Genomic DNA, 18383 nt, shown 5'->3' with positions numbered 1-18383 from the left:
TTTTCAAGAGGCCTCTTGATTTCCTACGAAATTGAGCCATTGGAACACAATCATCCGGAAAATTTTCTATCATTTCCTATAAATCAAAGGGCTCAAAAAAAATTCTTACTAGAAAGTTGAATTGTAAACAATTCATATACCAATCCCCCATTTCAATCAAAGGGCCTGATAATATGGATTTTGCAGTAGTGCAGTACAGAGTATGGACAGGGTGTTATGCCTAGTTGCTTTAGAGCAATATCAATAGTATAGCTAACTACTGGTACTATTAATTAACACACCATCTATAGCCGGTCTAACAGCTGATTTATATTATAGTTGACGTAGATTCACATTACGATATTAGGACATGGCACACCTCTCTCACACACTGGCTACGCTACAGAGATATATAGCATGTCTTTCTTCTCTCATCCCCCATACACACCCACATAAGTAGAAATTTGATCCGTTGATTCTTATTGCCCCCTTAAATCACCCATTGCACTTGCTTTTAGTTACTTAGGTTGTGTTCGATAATCCACCTTCCTAACTTCTACCTCCTTATTTTTCGTGTGTACGTATTTTAAATAACTAAATAATATATATTTTCTAAAAAAATACTTAAAATATATAAATTCTAAATTTTTAATTAACATTAGTTAATCATACTTAGTTCACACGTTTTCCCTGCCAACGGAGGACCTCTCCTCCCGAATAGAGCCTCAGGCCTCCTATGAAACACAGGGATTTTGAAGGATTTTTACGAGTCAATTCGATTCAGGTGAAATTCGTGCGTTACGATGGAGCTCTGGTAGGGTTTGTTCAAACGTATTAGGCCGATTTTTAGCCCATGTATGTCGGAGTAGACCGACCGATTGGCATAATTTCCACTGAAAAAGAACAAACATCCTCCACGCCAAGGACATCGATGGCTCGTTTCCACGTACGGCACGACGCATCAAACCGCGTCGGCCGGATGAAGCGATCCATCTCGAACGACAAAGCTGAACAATCTTGCCGGTGACATTATCGTCTTTTGATCTTGTCGACGCAACTTTTAAGTAACCCGACAGTACCGAAACCAACCTCCGCTCTGCATTTCCTAATTCCTACAAGATCTTCTTGACACTGCAAGCAGACTGACTGACGTACGCTTGCATGCACACTAATACGACTTTTACATGCTCTAATCACTAATTTGCGCCATTTGATTGTTCCAAACTTCCAATCACCCTACACGCATCCAGCAAAATCACATCCTTCCTCTGCAGCACGGAAGGAAGAGAGAGAGAGAGAGAGAGAGATTTTGCAAATCACAAACGCTAATCAACGGAAGCATGTGTGGATCTAGTTAGCGCAGGAGAAATCCATCCAAGCATGGATGGGTCACCGGGCCTCCTCCCGCTTGGCGGCGTTGGCGGAGACGTAGTAGACGAGGCAGAAGAGCGCGTGGACGAAGCAGAGGACGCCGCCGATGGAGAGGAAGCGGTGGCGCGGCAGCCCGCACTCCGCCGCCTTCCTCTTCGCGTTGGGCAGCGCCCCCAGGATCAGCAGCGCCAACCCCACCACCACCACGATCCTGATTCCAACCCAACCAAAATCAAATCAGGCGGGGAAACAAATCTTCATTTTTATGCGTTTCTTTCTTTTTTGGGGAGCAAATCCATCAAATTAATTAACACCCGCACGCACGCATGGAGAGTGGGAAAAAAGGTGGCGTAGGCGTACCACGAGATGACGAGCGCGAAGGACGCCATCTTCCGGTTGGGCGTTGGCCGCCGGTCGCCGGAGCACGCGCACGAGCACCCGCCGGCGGCGTTCGCGACGGCTTGCGACGCCGCCAGCACGGCGGCCGCCGCGACGCCGAGCTCGTACGCCTGCCGGACCGGCTGCCTGCACTCGATGAACAGTATCCTCAGCCGCCTCCCCTGCAATAGCCCCCACTACCATCAACAAATACCTTGGATCTCCATCCTGAGCTGCCAGCTGCTTCTCACGGCTTTTACACGTACCTGGTGCTGCGCTCTCTCCGCGTGGATGCCGAGGACGCCGGCGACGACGTCCATGGCGATGATCAGGAGGCAGACCACCACGGCCTCGACTCTCGCCATGGCCGTGATCCGTCGGTCGATCGATCGAGCTCCTTCGCTAGCTTACCTGGGCCTTGTCACGGAGGTGAGAGTGGCGATGCGGTGTCGGCACAGCTCGCTGCTTTTCACGTCCTTTTTTTGTTCGGCTCTGCTTTGTTTCGTCTTTGGTTTTCTTTACTGAATCATTCCGCCTCACGAGGACGACAGGAAAAGCTAGCAGCAGCGACGCATATGCTTGGGGCTTATCAAGGAAAATTGGTTGTTTAGTGGCAACGCCAGATGCCGTGGTTCGGCGACTTCCTTTTATACGATTCAAATCCTTAAAATGTTCTATTTAATTGTTTGAAACAAAAGGATTTGAGCTTTCCAAATTATACGAGGATGTGTTTGGTTCATGGTCTAGACCATCTATGTCCTGAGTGATATGACTATCTATTTTTTGTTTGCTTAGATGGGTGAGATTAATCATTTGTTTGTTTGGTTAGACGAATGAGAGATGGATATAGTGATCAGTTTTTTGTTACGATGAATCGATATGTAGTATGGTCTTATTTGGTGAGAATACCCTCTAAACTCACCTAGGCAGATCACCATTACAACAGCTGTATATTGAAAATATTCAGACAAAACAATTTTTAAGACACAACTGCACAATTTCTAGACTAGCCCATGACAATTTTTTAGATTCTAAAATATCTTCATACTAAAAATATTCTAACATATAAGCAAATTGTGCATTGATAAAAACAAAAGAAGGCTAACACAGAAGCTCATCACCTTAAACCATTACACCCATTAGTCAACGTTTAAGTGCAAAAGAAAACACCATAATCTCATAGTACTGGTTACGAGACACATAATTAAAGTATTGATACAAAAGGTGGCTAGCACAAGTCTCTCACCAACCTCCATTACACACCACAGTTCATTCATAAAATGTGGTGGCAATATATTTGGCAACCCAAGTAAACTTGTGAGTAAAGGGAAGTGTAACAAATACTCTTGCAGTTGAAGGATTGTCAACCAAATGTGTATGGTACTGAGCAAGATGGGCCTCCTCTAAACCTAGAATGTCGTGAACACTGTCAAACAAGTTTTCTGGTAGCTCATTGTTACCTTTTCCAGCCTTCTCTATTACTCCTGCAAGCCTCTCACCAACAATTCTAAATGCAGCTATAATGTCATCCTCTTTTTGGGCAGAAGAGGAAATCTTGGCTTTCTTCGGTTTAGATGCTGCTAAATATGAAACACCGTTCTCCTCCTTTGGGGTAGCAACACCACCTGAGTTTTTGTTTGCAGCTACACTCTCAGGATCATTATCATCATCTTCTTTATCAATTGGAATTGGCTCAGTGGCGAGAGGATCATTTGAACCTTTTGCATATTTTCCGATAGCCAAGCTATTTCCAAATATGGCAAGCATTCTTTCCATAATGTGTAATGTGCCCCTTGCATCCCTCTACGACCGACTACAGGACCTAGCCTAACCGCTACCCACCACGCCCTCTCCAGCCGACGCTCCACCGATCGTCACCCCTGCACCCCTCTGGCTAACACCACCTGGCTCGTCGTCCCTGCACCCTCTCCGGCCGATGACGCTCCTCCGCCACCCTCAGCAGATCCACCAGATTTGAGCACGCTGCTCCCTGCGCCCTCTACACTACACCACCAGAGGTCGCCGTCCTCTACTAGAGAGCACCGCCCGCCGCTGGAGACCGCCACCCGCCACCGAGTTCACAGGGGTTAGGGTTCTAAGGAGGTGAGAATGAAGAAGGTGGGAAAAAAAGGTGAGGAGGTGACAGAAAGCGAGAAGGATATAAAGGAGAGGTGTCCGCCCATTTCGCCCGGACCTGGATACCCAACATCTAGAATATTCTCTAGGTGGTGACCAAATCCTATCCCTGTCCTCTAGCCAAACAACCCCCAAAAGTAGCGGCTATGTCCTATCCACCCAAATCCCACCAACTAAACACATCGCATGTATGGTTTAAAGAAGGAGAAATTTGCAACCGTGCATTATAATTTTGTAAAGTTTGAGATACGTCATCGGTATTTCAATGACATGTGGGGCACACATGAATCAATGACATATGGGTCAGGATAATATATCTCTAATTTAGTAAAATTATAATGGCAGCCCTGTAATTTTTCCTTAAAGTGAAGAAATGTTAGCAACATAGCCTTTTGGAAATTTTCCTTTAAATATTTTTTTCTTGTCCAATTGATCGTCCCTGCAACTTTTATGATCATTTGTTTTATACATCCCTGATCTTCTATGATCATTTATTTTATACTTGCATTTTATGTTAAGCTCCTATATTTTTTTATTTATCTTTTTCTCAATCCGGTGTTTTTATATGATCCATAAAACAAAGAAAAAACATAGCAATTTCTAGAGGATATATATTATATATATGGGAAACAATCATATTAAACAAAGTGATTGATTCCTACCAAATCTTTTGAGATCTCATTCGAAAAAAGTTTCTTTTATGGGATGTATGTAAGATTCACGATTCCTTTTAATTTGCTACCGTTCATCCCATCGGATCCCAGGAACAGCTCAAATAAGTTTGAGAGGAATGCTATAGCACCACATAAAACACAGAAAAATCCATAGAAGTCCACACATCCATTTGGACCTTTTTCATCTGTTTTCTAATCCCCTATTTCTCTGTGCAATCCTATTTTATTTCTATGTTTCAAATGAGCCCTGAAAATCCTATAAAATATGTTATTCTAGAGAATTTTAGTAGAAAAAACGAGCCTATTTGGTCCAAAGGGTTTTCCATGGTAATAGAGGAAAAATGTATAAATGTCGTAGAATGCATCTACAAAACAAGGGATTGAATTTTCTCAATTAATGAGTTGAATAAAGATGGAGTGGATTTTGTTTATATTCCTACGGAACCAATACACTTTGGAGGTTCGACTTATGTATCCTCCAAACCAAAGAATGGCTAGGCATGATGTCTCGTCTCATGTTTTCTTCTTACCATGACCCGAGTTCATGCAGTTGACACTACGTGTCCTCGTACCATTGTCTAAACTTTCATGTATTTTGAAATCCCATAGGATACCAATGTGAAGGCATTCCATTAGTACATTTTCCATATTCATGTGTTTTGAAAATTTCTATGTTTAAAAGGAACTTTTCATAACTTGCATTATTATATAAGGAATTTCCTGAACCTGTTGTTGAAAAAAGTTTCTGAATTCAGATTAAGCCCGTTTAGTAACATAGTAGGAAAATAAAACGCATGACTGAAATGCATGACCAATAAAATACAGAAAGAAAATACGATAATACTAATGGATTGGCAAACAAATCAGGCACACATATACTCCCTCCAGGTAATCACAACACACGAATTCGAAGGAAAAGTCTTCAAATTTTCCTGCAACTCTGACGGGCCTAAATTGGCCCGGCCCACATACGTCACGGCCCAACAAACCACGCGACGACGAATCCACCGGAACGCTCGCAATTCCCAGCCCTCACCAAAACCTCCCCGAGCAACCGGCCGCCGCCGCCGCCGCCCGTCGTAGGAGGAGGAGGAGGAGGAGGCGGGGGAGGAAGATGTCGTTCCGCGCGCGGGAGATGTACAAGAAGGTGGTGCGCCGTGTGGGCGGCGAGGGGAAGCTGCCGGCGGAGCTGATGGAGTCGGTGAAGAACATGCTGCCCGACAGCAAGGTCGTCATGGGCAGGGCCAAGCGCGGCATCTACGCCGGCCGCCACATCCAGTTCGGCAACAAGGTCTCCGAGGACGGCGGGAACAAGTAAGTCGTCCCCCCCATTCGGCCGTGTAACCTTCTTTTTCTCTCTCTTTCCCGTCGGATCTATGCGAGTGGAGATGGTAAGGTTCTCAGTTGTTCGTGGAATGGGATAAATCTGTATGATGCAATTAGGTGCTTTGAACCCCGATTTGATTTGGTGGTTTGGATTGGACAGTTGGGGGGTGATCTAGGAGAGAAAGGTTGCATTTCTCAAATTATCGGTGCTTTCTTTTCCACTATTTTGGATTGTTTGCATGTGTAATTGGTCTGCTCTTGGTAACCTACTTGAGCATTGGATGAGTTGAGGATCGAATTGGGTTATTTTGGGTTTATCATCCATTTTTTTATTGGGCTTATAATTTTTAACCTCGATTTATAGAGCTTTCAATGATCAATCATACGAAAAAAATGCTACTTTTCTTTAAAAATTATGTGCAAATTGTTATATTACGAAAATAGAAAAAAATAGTTTTCTCCGTGTAAATGCTTGACTAGTATGTGCTTGCTTGCTTCATCCATTCACTATGCTATTTTGGTTCTTTGATGATAATTCAAAGCCTCAACTATCAGTTGCCTTGAGAACGAGGAATTGACAATCCACAGAATCTTGCAAGAGTTCATAACCCATCACCACCTCACCTTGTCAAGCTGTCAGCATGGTGTCATGAGTCATAATCCATATATGGAACCTCAAGATAACGTGAACCTGCTTAGTTAGTGATGCTTCTAACCTCTAGGTTTGTTTCTTCCATCCTTATAGCACAGTTTTAGTAATTGGAGCTGCATTCTGGATCTTCTTAAGAATGTGTTGTTCTTATGCTGTGAATTTGCGATTGTGCATTTGGCCAACTGGCACACAAAAAAACCTCTGAAACTTATGTATTATAAACACATACTGTTAAACTTCCATGGGGCATGAGCCTTTCATAAATTTCTTTGTATTGATCCCCTCCTCTTAAAATATGGCACTTGTGGCTGTAGTGCTTTTTTTGAGAACTTATCCTTTTTGGTTTGTTCAGGTCAAGGCGAACATGGAAACCAAATGTTCAGGAGAAGCGTCTTTTTAGCTATATCCATGACCGGCACATTAAAGTCAAGGTAACCACACATGCGCTTCGGTGCATTGACAAAGCTGGTGGGATAGATGAATACCTCCTGAAGACACCTTACAACAAAATGGATACTGAGATGGGGATTGTCTGGAAGGCAAAGATTGAGAAGATGTATTCACAGCTAGCTCAAATGGAGGTTGGCTTCTTCCCTCCTGAGGAAGAGGCTAAGATTGAACAAGGTTTTGAGGAGGTTAGAGCTGCCAAGAGAGAACACCGTAGGGAAGCAAGAAAAGCTTTGGCTAAACAGACTCAACTAGAAGCAGGTAACGCTGGTCCTGAGCAAACAGCTGGAGCTTCTTCTGATGTTGCAGTGAAGTCTTAGTCTGGACATGTCTGCTCGTCGTCATTGGTAAAATTGATTATATACCCTTCTTTTCATGAATCAGTGTCATCCATGTGCAATACCTTGAGATTTTATTTATCTTTCCAACATGTCACTTTTAAAAAATCAACTTCTTTTATTATAGTGTTGGCGGTAATTGCTAATGCAAAGTTCCACTTTTTATGCCTGAAGGTTTGAAATGTGATGTACAGATATGTTAATTTATCTTTAGTTTACTTCATTTCTGATCAATGTGAAACCTCTCCATGACTCCATAGTTCATATTATGGCAAACCACGATATCATTTTGGACATCATCTAAGGTGTTACCTTTGTTTGTGACGTCAAATTAGTTAAGGGCAAAAGTTGGCCTGCACAACAACTTTCTTAGCTAAATACCATATACTTTTATGCATGTTAGATTTATTGTACTGTTTTAACTGGATATAGTTCTGTGATACTCCTTGACAACAAATACATGCTGCAGTTATATAACTCAACTTATTTATACTCAGAGTGTGCCAATAAACATATACTCCCTCCGTTACAAAATATATTTAGCGCAAAACCACCTAAAAATGCTAAACAACCTAAAAATGCTTATATTTTGGAATGGGGGTAGTACTCTGTTTGTTGTTAGGCTAATTTTTAGGCAAAACCACAAGGCTTAAATTTTTTTAGCACATGCATGCAGGGGGCTTTTGTTGTCCAAAGTTACAAGTTGGAAGTTGGCATAATCTTGCAGGTGAAAAGGAGAAACATTGAGTGCCGCTGAACAAATAATGGAACATTTTTATTTCATATAAAGCAGGGCGCATATCCTGAAAGTCAGTTAATCTCTTTTTGCTGGGAGCAGCAGTGTATTGTAAGCTGAAGTCTAATACTTGTCTATCAGCATGTTGGTGTTGTAAGAAGCTGCATATTAACTGGAAATTTTGTACAATTACTGAATACTCTAGCGTCAGAGTTCAGATAATTTTCTTGTAGAATTTTGCATCTTCTGCTACTGCCCATTCAAGTTGAATATTGAAATAATCTATGCCTGACTTGACACATAGTAATATTCAAAATTCTTGTAAAAAATACACCGTTTAACAATTCGGGAATCGTGCGCATGAAAAACGAGGGGATAAGTTAAGAGGGGGCCACGGACGCAGCCATATGTCTGTTACGTTGTTGCCGACCCATGCTAATTATAATCTGTGAACCAAGCAAAATGCTTTACTAGTTACAGATGGAAGCATCCCAAAGGTTGAATAAATTGTTAGTTTGGGCCAACGATGTGCACATGCAACTATGCAAGTGCTGCTGGGCTCACAAGTCACGATGCCTCGAAGAAATACTTTCTTTTGTTTGACAGAATTTCCTTTCTAAACTTTGATGTGTTGTGATGCTTCTGACTATAAACGATTGTGAGATAATTTTGTTGATAATTGCACCTGCTTGAAGTTTTAGCTGTGAACAACTCAAGATTTGAGGCATACGTAAGTGTTTTTGCTGATACAATATCAACATGGAGGATACATCGCCGGGTTCCATATGAACAAACATAAAAAACACCGAAACTCCATGGCTATTACGCCGATCCCTCTAGCCTAGCTTGGCGAGGACATCGCCAAGAACAGATTTGGTCTCCGTGTAGTACTTCTCCGCTTCTGCGGGGCTCTTGATCTTGGCCGCGTGGTCAAGCTGCAAACAAAAAGAGAGAGAGAGAGATCAAACTCATTTTATTTCTGTCAACGAGCAATTAATTGTAATTTCTGAAGAAAATTCTTCAGAAAAAAATAAGAAAAAACTATCAGAAAGTTGCAATGGGTAGTTATGCCACGTTTGGCTCCCCCGCTACTAGATTTCCTCGTTTTTCACACACACGCTCTATAAATGGCTAAAAAGTATATTTGTTGTGAAATTTTTCTATAGGAAAATTATTTTTAAAAATCATATTAATCTATTTTACAATTTTTTATAATTAAAAATTAATTAATCATTTACTTATCTACTTATCTATTACTATGTTTTTCGTGCCGATATCTAAACCTCCCGCTCCTCGTGCTGAACGCGGCCTTAGTTAGTTGCATACCCCGTCGATGGTGGCGAAGAGCTTGCCGGTGAGGTCCTTGAGGTCCTTCTTCTCGTCCTTGGGCTTGGAGGAGATGATGGTTTTGAGGTCATAGCGCAGGTAGGAAGCCTTGAGGCGGAGGTCGTCCCTGACGTACGGCCACTGCTTCTTGTCGATGAGCGGCTTGAGGTTGATGATGTCCTTGGCCGACTCCTTCGCCCTCGCCGCCGCCTCCGCCGGCGGCAGCGGCTGCAGGTAGAACCTCTCCTTCAGCGGCAGCTCCACGTCCCTCGCCTGGTCCGAGTTCAGCGTCCCGGCTACGCACGTACGTAACAACGCACGTCAGGAAATCGATCGAGCAAATTTTACTGAACTGAATTGATGAAAATTCTGACGAATACTCACGAAGTCCACCGGACGGCGGCGGCGGCGGGCCGACCTTGATGGACTTGGCCGGCTCGGCGAGCGCCGCCTGCGCGAGCGCCGCCCCGCCGACGGCGACGCCGGTGGCCACGAGGCCGAGCACCGCGCGGCGGCCGGTCTGGATGACGTCGCCGCCCTCGGCAGCCGAGGCCCTGACGACGACGGCGCCGGCGGCGATCCTGCCGGAGGACCTGCCGGCGCGCCCCCTGCTCGCCGCGCCGGCCGGCAGCACGCCCTGCGACAGCCCGGTCATGGACGCCATTGCCTGTGCCATGTTCTCAAGCCTCTGGACCTCGCCGGAGTGTCGCTTCACTTCAGCTGGTCTCGTTCTCGAGGTGGCGGTCGCGGGTGGCCAAAAAAATATACTTATCTGACCGGAGGACGACGTGCTAGGTGCCCCCTTGCAACCTTATCTGACTGGATAAGTTGCGGGCCAGTGGGCAAGCGCCACGTGGACCGGGCGAGCGTTTTGCATCGGATCGCGCCGCCGCGGCCAGTGGGGAGGCGACGCGTGTCCGGAAGCGCCACTGTCCTGGCTCTCCGTCGATGTGGATCGGCGGCGGCAAAAGGGGTGGTTTCATCTCGGCTCTGCGCCGTGCGAATGTGACGACGGACATGTTCTTCCTTCGGATAAGTAATCGGTGCGAAAACGTAATAATAGATTATTATATGATTACTTAATTATTAGTTATAAAAACCTTAAAATTTTATTGATATGATTTTTAAATTAACTTTTTCATAGAAATTTTTTCCAAAATTTACACCGTTTAGCTGTCCGGAAAACGTGCGTACAGAAAATAAACATGGGTTAGAAAGTATGGTGATTGGTGAGCGGGTTTGTAAAACCGCGGTAATCACCGGGATAATGGTTGGTATGGCGTGCTCCGTCGGGAGATGATAGCGGTAGGGTATGGTTTGAGTTGCTAAACTTTGTTCAAATTCAAATGAATTGAAAATTCTTGTAAAGAATCATCAATGATAGTGATATATGTATAGAGTTGTTCGGTGAAAGGAAAATTTAACTACGATTAAGGTCCAAAATATTGTTAGCACGAGAAAAGTAAAAAGAAATTAAAGAAGAGCACTATTCATCATGGTCCATAAAGACCCAACTAATTTTGAGGGATAAAATTTATCAATCTATTAGTGTATTATGGTGTATTTACTATTCATCATGGTCCAAGAAGAGTGGAGGAAGAAGAGGGGACTTGAGGAAGAAAAATGTAACTAGCCCTCAGCCTTCGGATCGTAGATCCGCCACTTGGCTTAGGAGTATAATTACTTTATTATGAATTTATATATTTGCTACAGCGGAAGGGTCACTACGTAGTACGTATTGCCATGAATGTATATGTAATTGTCCTCGAGTTCAAAGTTCGATGTTTATTGCGACAATATAGGTCTGTGCATCTCGGTGAAGGTATATATTAGTATCCAAATAAATTTAAGTAAAATTAAAATATTTATAATCTGAAGAAAGGCAATACTATTTATATACTTATAGAAATGTTGATCGTCAAAGTGTGATATGAGACACCTCATCCAACTATAAGTTCTACGTCCCATGCAACTTTTTGATACGGTATCTCATAACTACATATTTAATATCAAATTTATCTCAGCACTACATATTTATGATAGAGTTATCACAAATTACATATTTAATAGGGAGTGATTGGTTGCTCTTTTTTTTTTTGAAAATCAACAAGCAACATATTTACAAACAAAAAATAATTTATAAATAAAACTTTTATACATATATTCTTCACGATGTAAAAGTCAATGTTGAAAAATAAATTTCGGTGAAAACCACCAAAAACAACTTTAAATTTAACATTAAAAATTTAAATTTTAGCCTATAAGCATAAGTATAAGTAAAAAGATGATCGTGATAAAGTTCAAAACCTACAAGTTTAGCTCCAATTAAAACATAAAACTACAATTACAATGTTTACGACTTCACTACGGAAGCGTTGCTATGGATGTAAGCCCACCATAAAATCCGTACTTAAGTGATAAATTTTTTTTATTAAATTTTATCGACATTAAGTATGTAATTTTTGGCTAAATTAGATGCTAAGTATGTGTCTTTATGATGCACCACTTTAAATTTAGAATTTTATCATTTTTTTGTCAAAATACATAGTTTTATATTCTCTCCATATTTTAATAAACGACGACATTGATTTTTGACATAGTTTTGATCATTTGTCTTTCCAAACACTTCATGCATATATACGAAAACACAAGTTCTAGTTTAAATATATTTAATAATAAATCAAATAACAACAAAATAAATCATAATTATGTTAGTTTTTAAGTAAGATGAATAGTTAAACGACTACGAAAATGTCAAAAACGCCATGTGTTAAAATACGCAGGGAGTAAAATGTATACGGAAAAACAACCGATCATTCGTCAAATTTTATTCTCTTGAGAGTTGGCCTCTGTCTGACGAATACAGATCAGGGCCAAATGTTCAGCATCAATGTCTCACCCCCAATTGGAAGAAGTACGTACATACTTCGGAGTACACAGTTATGCCACGTTGTATTCCCGTTCCGAATCGGACTCTGCGTTCATCTTCAGAAATGAGATTCGTAATCGGAGCCCGATCGAGCCTGGGCACCGCTATAAAATGCACGGACACAGCACCGCAGCACAGCACGAATCGAAGCAAAGAAGCACGAACACAAAGCACCAAGCCGCGGCAAGAAGAAGGCGAAGCGAGCTAGCTGCTTGGGCTGTTCGAGCTTCGATAGCTAGGTAGACGAAGGTTCACGAAGCAAGAAGGAAAAGCGAGCTAGTCATGGGGGCCGCTCTGAGCGCTCTCGGCACCGGGAGGGTGGGGCCGCTGGCCCGGACGGCGCTGACGGTCGTCGTGCTGCTGCTCCTCCTGCCTACGCACGCCCTCGCCGCGGCCGTCGCGGCGGACACCTCCTCCGCCACGCTGGTCGAGACGCTGCCGCTGCCCACGTCGCTGGTCGGCCCGGAGAGCGTCGCGTTCAACGAGTACGGCGAAGGCCCCTACACCGGCGTCTCCGACGGCCGCATCCTTCGCTACGACGGCGCCGACCGCGGCTGGGCGACCTACTCCACCGCCCCGGGATACAATGTCGCCAGGTGCATGGCGCCCAAGCTCCGCCCCGGGGAGTTCACCGAGAGCGTGTGCGGCCGCCCGCTCGGCCTGCAGTTCCACAACACCTCCGGCAACCTCTACATCGCCGACGCGTACAAGGGGCTCATGCGCGTCGGGCCGCGCGGCGGCGAGGCCACCGTGCTCGCCACGGAGGCCGACGGCGTGCCGTTCCGCTTCACCAACGGGGTCGACGTCGACCAGGTCACCAGCGAGGTCTACTTCACGGACAGCAGCACGCGCTTCCCGCGATCGCAGAACGAGAGGGTCACGACCACCGGAGACTCGACGGGCCGCCTGATGAAGTACGACCCGACGACAGGCCACACCGCCGTGCTCGACTCCGGCATGCCGTACCCCAACGGCGTCTCCCTCAGTGCCGACAGGTCGCACCTCGTGGTGGCGCTGACCGGGCCGTGCAAATTGGTGAGGCACTGGATCAAGGGAGCCAAGGCCGGCACGTCGGAGCCTTTCGCCGAGCTGCCAGGCTACCCGGACAACGTGAGGGCTGACGGGAAGGGAGGGTATTGGGTTGCACTGAACCGTGAGAAGTCGGAGTCGCCGTATGGCTCGGAGGACCACGTCATCGCAGTGCGGGTCAGCCGGAGCGGGAAGGTTGTGGAGAAGCTGAGGGGTCCCAAGAACGTCCGACCGTCGGAGGTGATCGAGAGGGACGGCGGCAAGCTCTACCTGGGTTCAGTGGAACTCAACCGTGTTTCCATTGTTAAGGCTACCAGTTAGTTTGTTGTTCAGACGGAGTACCAGTTAGCTTATTTCCTTGGCTTTTGTTCAGTGCGCTTGTTTTCTTTAATTTGTTTTAGACGCAAGTATTTTCGGCTGAACCAGTGAACTACGGATGTAAAAAAAATGCACTTTATATGTCCTTGGAATATATCAGTATGCTGTAGCATAATTACCACGATTTGTGAATTGTGATAAGAGGCTGAAAACAACTCCATAACAGAGAGGATTTAACATATGCTCATGAAAAAGGCCAAATCATTTCAATCTCGACAGACGAAGCTACCATGATGTATCAGTATGATGTAGCATAATTACAACGATTTGTAATAAGAGACTGAACAACTAGCAAACACCATATCAGAGAGCATTTAACATCTGCCTATGAAAAAAGCCATGTCATTTTACATCGTACTCCGTAAATAATCTACTGTAATTTACGTTCAATTTTTACATTGTACATACTCACAGTAGATCACTGATCTCTAATTCTACTATTTTATAGTTATAGATACTAATGAATCTAAACAAATATATATAAATATTTATTAATTGGTTAATAAATTTAGACAGAGCCAAAAATAAGTTGTAATATAGAGGTAAGTACTTCGTGTTCCCGACCCCGAGTCCCTCACGTGCTCATTCTGTTTTGTTTATTTCTAAATCCATATAGTGCACTCAGGTCAGTCTTAATGCTCAGTTTCACTACACGCTTTGCAAAATAGCTAATTCGATAAAACTATGCATGAAACAACTACTCACAGTCAACATTTCATTGCTCCTGAAAGTTTGAGTATATAAAACGCCTTAAGCCCCTCGATGTAAGTTTTACTATGTTACCGAGAACTTGGTAACAGTACCCAAAGGTTTCATGACTATGAAACTAATTTCCTCTCTCTCCTCATAGTTTCATGTAAATATTTTCTTTTGTGCTGATATGTCACATAATTAATGCGTATGACACCTCCATAAAACCTTTATTAAGACTGACCTAATCGTCTTTGATTACACCTCTGATGGCTCTCATCCCCTCGCTCGAAATAAAACATCAAGAGATGGTGGTCCTTGACCTTCTCGATCTGCACGTCAATGCCCGCTGAATTTTTTGAATTTTGAATTTTATTTATTAAGTAATTTATAAATTTAATTTTGCATTTCAAAAAATCATAAAACTAACCTCTTGCCGCCCTCTAGGAGTGCGGAAATATGACATGGCAAACGGCCACTCGGCCAAGAGGGACGGCCAGCAACGGCGACACGATGAATTTTTCATTTTGGTCCTTTCCGCCCTTACAGAGGATGGCAAGGGGCAAACTACAAAAATGTTGCGTGCGCCCGAGAATTTTTCTTTTCGATTGAGCCACGGTTTGATAATATATGTATAATGTATGTACTTGTTTAATCACTACTATAGGAGCATATTTTCTCCTATTTTTGTTAGCCCATGAAAAAGCCAAAGAAAATATGCTTCAGCGGAGATTCAACCTCCGGTCTCTTAGATAGAAGAGGATGATAGCGACCACTGAGCCATAGAGCCATAGAAGCATTTGGGATTAATCAATTACAAACGTTATGCATATATGCATCAAACCGCAGTTCAATCGAAAAATTTCTGATTCCTTTGAAAAATTCCCGAACGTGTGCGATATTTTTGTATTTTACCCCTTGCCGCCCTCTATAAGGGCGGAAAGGACCTAAATAAAAATTTCACCGTGCCGCTGTTGCCGGTCGTCCCTCGTGGCCGTTTGTCACGTCACTTTTTCGCCCTCCTAGAGGACGGCAAGAGGTTAGTTTTGTGACTTTTTGAAAGCAAAATTAAATTTATAAATTATTTAATAAATAAAATTAAAAAATCAAAAAATACCTCCTGTGCGTCCTTGATCGGCTATTCTTGGTGGTGGCCAACAAAGCAGAGGACGATAGACCTTCTTGGGAATCGGGATCCTCTACCTTCGGCCTCCAAAGGCAGATGTGCACAATGTTATGACTTCGGGGTATTTTGATTCGTCTGATTTGCGATAAACAAATAATATCGATTGCAAAGTACACAGTGATTTGGATAAGTCTAAAATACAGTTGTACTATTGCTACAGTACATAACGGCAAAATACAATTTACTACTTTATCTCTACTCATGCTTAAACATGCACCTCTGCCTTTACCCTCTAAAGGCAGAGGATCCGGATCCCTTCTCAGCAGGGGGTGTCAGGTCAATTTGCACTAGTTTTGGCTCCACATCTGATTTATATAAATGTTGATTGTCAAAGTGTAATATGAGACACCTTGTCCAACTATAGATTCTCCACCCCATGCTTCCTTTCGATACGGTATCTCATAACTACATATTTAACACTAAATTTATCTCACCACTACATATTTAAGATGGAGTTATCACAAATTACATATTTAATAGACAGTGATTGTTTGCTCTCTATTTTTTTTAAAAAAATTAAACGACATATTTGCAAACAAAATAATTAATGAATATATATATATATATTCTTTGTGATCTAAAACTCAATACTGGAAAATAATTTTCGATGAAAACACCCAAAATCAACTTCAAATTTAGCCCTACAAATTCTAATTTAGCTTAGAAGTATAAGTATAAGTGAAAAGATGGCCGTGATAAAGTTCAAAACCAACAAGTTTAGCTCCAATTAAAAATAACACTACAATTACAATATTTTATACTCTCTCTGTATTTTCATAGATGATGCCATTGATTTTTGGTATACTTTTGACCATTTGTCTTATCCAAACATTTCATCCATAAATACAAAAATACAAGTTCTAGTTAAACTATATTTAGTAACAAATCCGATAGCAACAAAATAAATCATAATTATATAAGTTTATAAGTAAGACAAATAGTTAAATGCCCACCAAAAAGTCAACAACGCCATGTGTTAAAATACACACCGGGAGTAAAATTAATTTATACAGAAAAACAATTGATCATTCGTCAAATTTTATTCTCCCGAGAGGTTGGCCTCTGTCTGACGAATACAGATCAGGGCCAGGTCAGCATCAATGTCTCACTCCCATTTCGAAGTACGTAAAGACTTCGGAGTACACAGATATGCCACGCCGTAGTTCCCGTTCCGAATCGGACTCTGCGTTCAGCTTCAGAAATGAGATTCGTAGTCGGAGCCCGATCGAGCCTGGCCACCGCTATAAAATGCACGAATCGTAGCAAAGCGAGCACGAACACAAAGCACCAAGGTGCGGCAAGACGAAGGCGAAGCTAGCTGCCTGGGCTGTTCGAGCTTCGATTGCTAGGTAGACCAAGGTTCACGAAGCCAGAAGGAAAAGCGACCAAGTGGTTAGTCATGGGGGCCGCTCTGAGCGCTCTCGGCACCGGGAGGGTGGGGCCGCTGGCCCGGACGGCGCTGACGGTCGTCGTCCTGCTGCTCCTCCTGCCTACGCACGCCCTCGCCGCGGCCGTCGCGGCGGACACCTCCGCCACGCTGGTCGAGTCGCTGCCGCTGCCCACGTCGCTGGTCGGCCCGGAGAGCGTCGCGTTCAACGAGTACGGCGAAGGTCCCTACACCGGTGTCTCCGACGGCCGCGTCCTTCGCTACGACGGCGCCGACCGGGGCTGGACGACGTACTCCACCGCCCCGGGGTACAACGTCGCCAGGTGCATGGCGCCCAAGCTCCGCCCCGGGGAGTTCACCGAGAGCGTGTGCGGCCGCCCGCTCGGCCTGCAGTTCCACAACACCTCCGGCAACCTCTACATCGCCGACGCGTACAAGGGGCTCATGCGCGTCGGGCCGCGCGGCGGCGAGGCCACCGTGCTCGCCACGGAGGCCGACGGCGTGCCGTTCCGCTTCACCAACGGGGTCGACGTCGACCAGGTCACCAGCGAGGTCTACTTCACCGACAGCAGCACGCGCTTCCCGCGATCGCAGAACGAGAGGGTCACGACCACCGGAGACTCGACGGGCCGCCTGATGAAGTACGACCCGACGACAGGCCACACCGCCGTGCTCGACTCCGGCATGCCGTACCCCAACGGCGTCTCCCTCAGTGCCGACAGGTCGCACCTCGTGGTGGCGCTGACCGGGCCGTGCAAATTGGTGAGGCACTGGATCAAGGGAGCCAAGGCCGGCACGTCGGAGCCTTTCGCCGAGCTGCCAGGCTACCCGGACAACGTGAGGGCTGACGGGAAGGGAGGGTATTGGGTTGCACTGAACCGTGAGAAGTCGGAGTCGCCGTATGGCTCGGAGGACCACGTCATCGCAGTGCGGGTCAGCCGGAGCGGGAAGGTTGTGGAGAAGCTGAGGGGTCCCAAGAACGTCCGACCGTCGGAGGTGATCGAGAGGGACGGCGGCAAGCTCTACCTGGGTTCAGTGGAACTCAACCGTGTTTCCATTGTTAAGGCTACCAGTTAGTTTGTTGTTCAGACGGAGTACCAGTTAGCTTATTTCCTTGGCTTTTGTTCAGTGCGCTTGTTTTCTTTAATTTGTTTTAGACGCAAGTATTTTCGGCTGAACCAGTGAACTACGGATGTAAAAAAAAATGCACTTTATATGTCCTTGGAATATATCAGTATGCTGTAGCATAATTACCACGATTTGTGAATTGTGATAAGAGGCTGAAAACAACTCCATAACAGAGAGGATTTAACATATGCTTATGAAAAAGGCCAAATCATTTCAATCTCGACAGACGAATCTACCATGATGTATCAGTATGATGTAGCATAATTACAACGATTTGTAATAAGAGACTGAAA

At 44.4% G+C, this 18383-nt stretch overlaps 5 protein-coding genes across 6 annotated transcripts; 3 read left to right on the top strand and 2 right to left on the bottom strand.

Annotated features, from left to right (window-relative positions):
• Positions 1-1176: 1176 nt before the first annotated feature.
• Positions 1177-2212, bottom strand: LOC102709100. The gene is made up of 3 exons (XM_040525681.1): positions 1995-2212; positions 1711-1910; positions 1177-1561 (listed from the first exon to the last, which is right to left on the bottom strand). The coding sequence occupies exons 1-3, from the start codon at positions 2091-2093 to the stop codon at positions 1369-1371; spliced, it is 492 nt and encodes a 163-aa protein (XP_040381615.1). The 5' UTR covers positions 2094-2212; the 3' UTR covers positions 1177-1368.
• A 3347-nt stretch (positions 2213-5559) lies between these two features.
• On the top strand, positions 5560-8357 carry LOC102715954 (54S ribosomal protein L24, mitochondrial). 2 transcript variants are annotated; one of them, XM_006657738.3, is made up of 3 exons: positions 5560-5852; positions 6869-7310; positions 7978-8357. In XM_006657738.3, the coding sequence occupies exons 1-2, from the start codon at positions 5653-5655 to the stop codon at positions 7281-7283; spliced, it is 615 nt and encodes a 204-aa protein (XP_006657801.1). In that variant the 5' UTR covers positions 5560-5652; the 3' UTR covers positions 7284-7310; positions 7978-8357. The 2 variants fall into 2 exon arrangements, with proteins under 2 accessions (XP_006657801.1, XP_006657802.1); XM_006657739.3 differs by having other exon boundaries at positions 5561-5852; positions 8029-8356.
• A 373-nt stretch (positions 8358-8730) lies between these two features.
• On the bottom strand, positions 8731-10116 carry LOC102708819 (oxygen-evolving enhancer protein 3, chloroplastic). Its single transcript, XM_040525680.1, has 3 exons — positions 9748-10116; positions 9364-9659; positions 8731-8972 (listed from the first exon to the last, which is right to left on the bottom strand). Exons 1-3 carry the CDS (start codon positions 10037-10039, stop codon positions 8874-8876), a joined length of 687 nt encoding a protein of 228 aa, XP_040381614.1. The 5' UTR covers positions 10040-10116; the 3' UTR covers positions 8731-8873.
• A 2340-nt stretch (positions 10117-12456) lies between these two features.
• Positions 12457-13820, top strand: LOC102708546 (protein STRICTOSIDINE SYNTHASE-LIKE 10-like). Its single transcript, XM_040525678.1, has one exon. It carries the CDS (start codon positions 12575-12577, stop codon positions 13640-13642), a length of 1068 nt encoding a protein of 355 aa, XP_040381612.1. The 5' UTR covers positions 12457-12574; the 3' UTR covers positions 13643-13820.
• Positions 13821-16872: 3052 nt separating this feature from the next.
• On the top strand, positions 16873-18259 carry LOC102708267 (protein STRICTOSIDINE SYNTHASE-LIKE 10-like). The gene has a single exon (XM_040525679.1). It carries the CDS (start codon positions 16975-16977, stop codon positions 18037-18039), a length of 1065 nt encoding a protein of 354 aa, XP_040381613.1. The 5' UTR covers positions 16873-16974; the 3' UTR covers positions 18040-18259.
• Positions 18260-18383: the final 124 nt, after the last annotated feature.

Source organism: Oryza brachyantha, chromosome 7 (genome assembly GCF_000231095.2).
Source record: "Oryza brachyantha chromosome 7, ObraRS2, whole genome shotgun sequence".
NCBI classification, from domain to species: domain Eukaryota; kingdom Viridiplantae; phylum Streptophyta; class Magnoliopsida; order Poales; family Poaceae; genus Oryza; species Oryza brachyantha.
This window is presented reverse-complemented; position numbering and strand designations above follow the sequence as displayed.

Bases quoted from the DNA above. Each gene is read 5' to 3' on its own strand.
- LOC102708546 (XM_040525678.1), top strand. From the start codon at position 12,575: ATGGGGGCCGCTCTGAGCGCTCTCGGCACCGGGAGGGTGGGGCCGCTG.
- LOC102708819 (XM_040525680.1), bottom strand. From the start codon at position 10,039: ATGGCACAGGCAATGGCGTCCATGACCGGGCTGTCGCAGGGCGTGCTG. The intron at 9,660-9,747 runs GTGAGTATTCGT...GTACGTGCGTAG, and splicing joins GCCGCCGTCCGGTGGACTTC to CCGGGACGCTGAACTCGGAC. The intron at 8,973-9,363 runs GTATGCAACTAA...TTTTGTTTGCAG, and splicing joins TCTTCGCCACCATCGACGGG to CTTGACCACGCGGCCAAGAT.
- LOC102708267 (XM_040525679.1), top strand. From the start codon at position 16,975: ATGGGGGCCGCTCTGAGCGCTCTCGGCACCGGGAGGGTGGGGCCGCTG.
- LOC102709100 (XM_040525681.1), bottom strand. From the start codon at position 2,093: ATGGCGAGAGTCGAGGCCGTGGTGGTCTGCCTCCTGATCATCGCCATG. The intron at 1,911-1,994 runs GTACGTGTAAAA...GGGCTATTGCAG, and splicing joins CGGAGAGAGCGCAGCACCAG to GGGAGGCGGCTGAGGATACT. The intron at 1,562-1,710 runs GTACGCCTACGC...GGTTGGAATCAG, and splicing joins TTCGCGCTCGTCATCTCGTG to GATCGTGGTGGTGGTGGGGT.
- LOC102715954 (XM_006657738.3), top strand. From the start codon at position 5,653: ATGTCGTTCCGCGCGCGGGAGATGTACAAGAAGGTGGTGCGCCGTGTG. The intron at 5,853-6,868 runs GTAAGTCGTCCC...TGGTTTGTTCAG, and splicing joins TCCGAGGACGGCGGGAACAA to GTCAAGGCGAACATGGAAAC.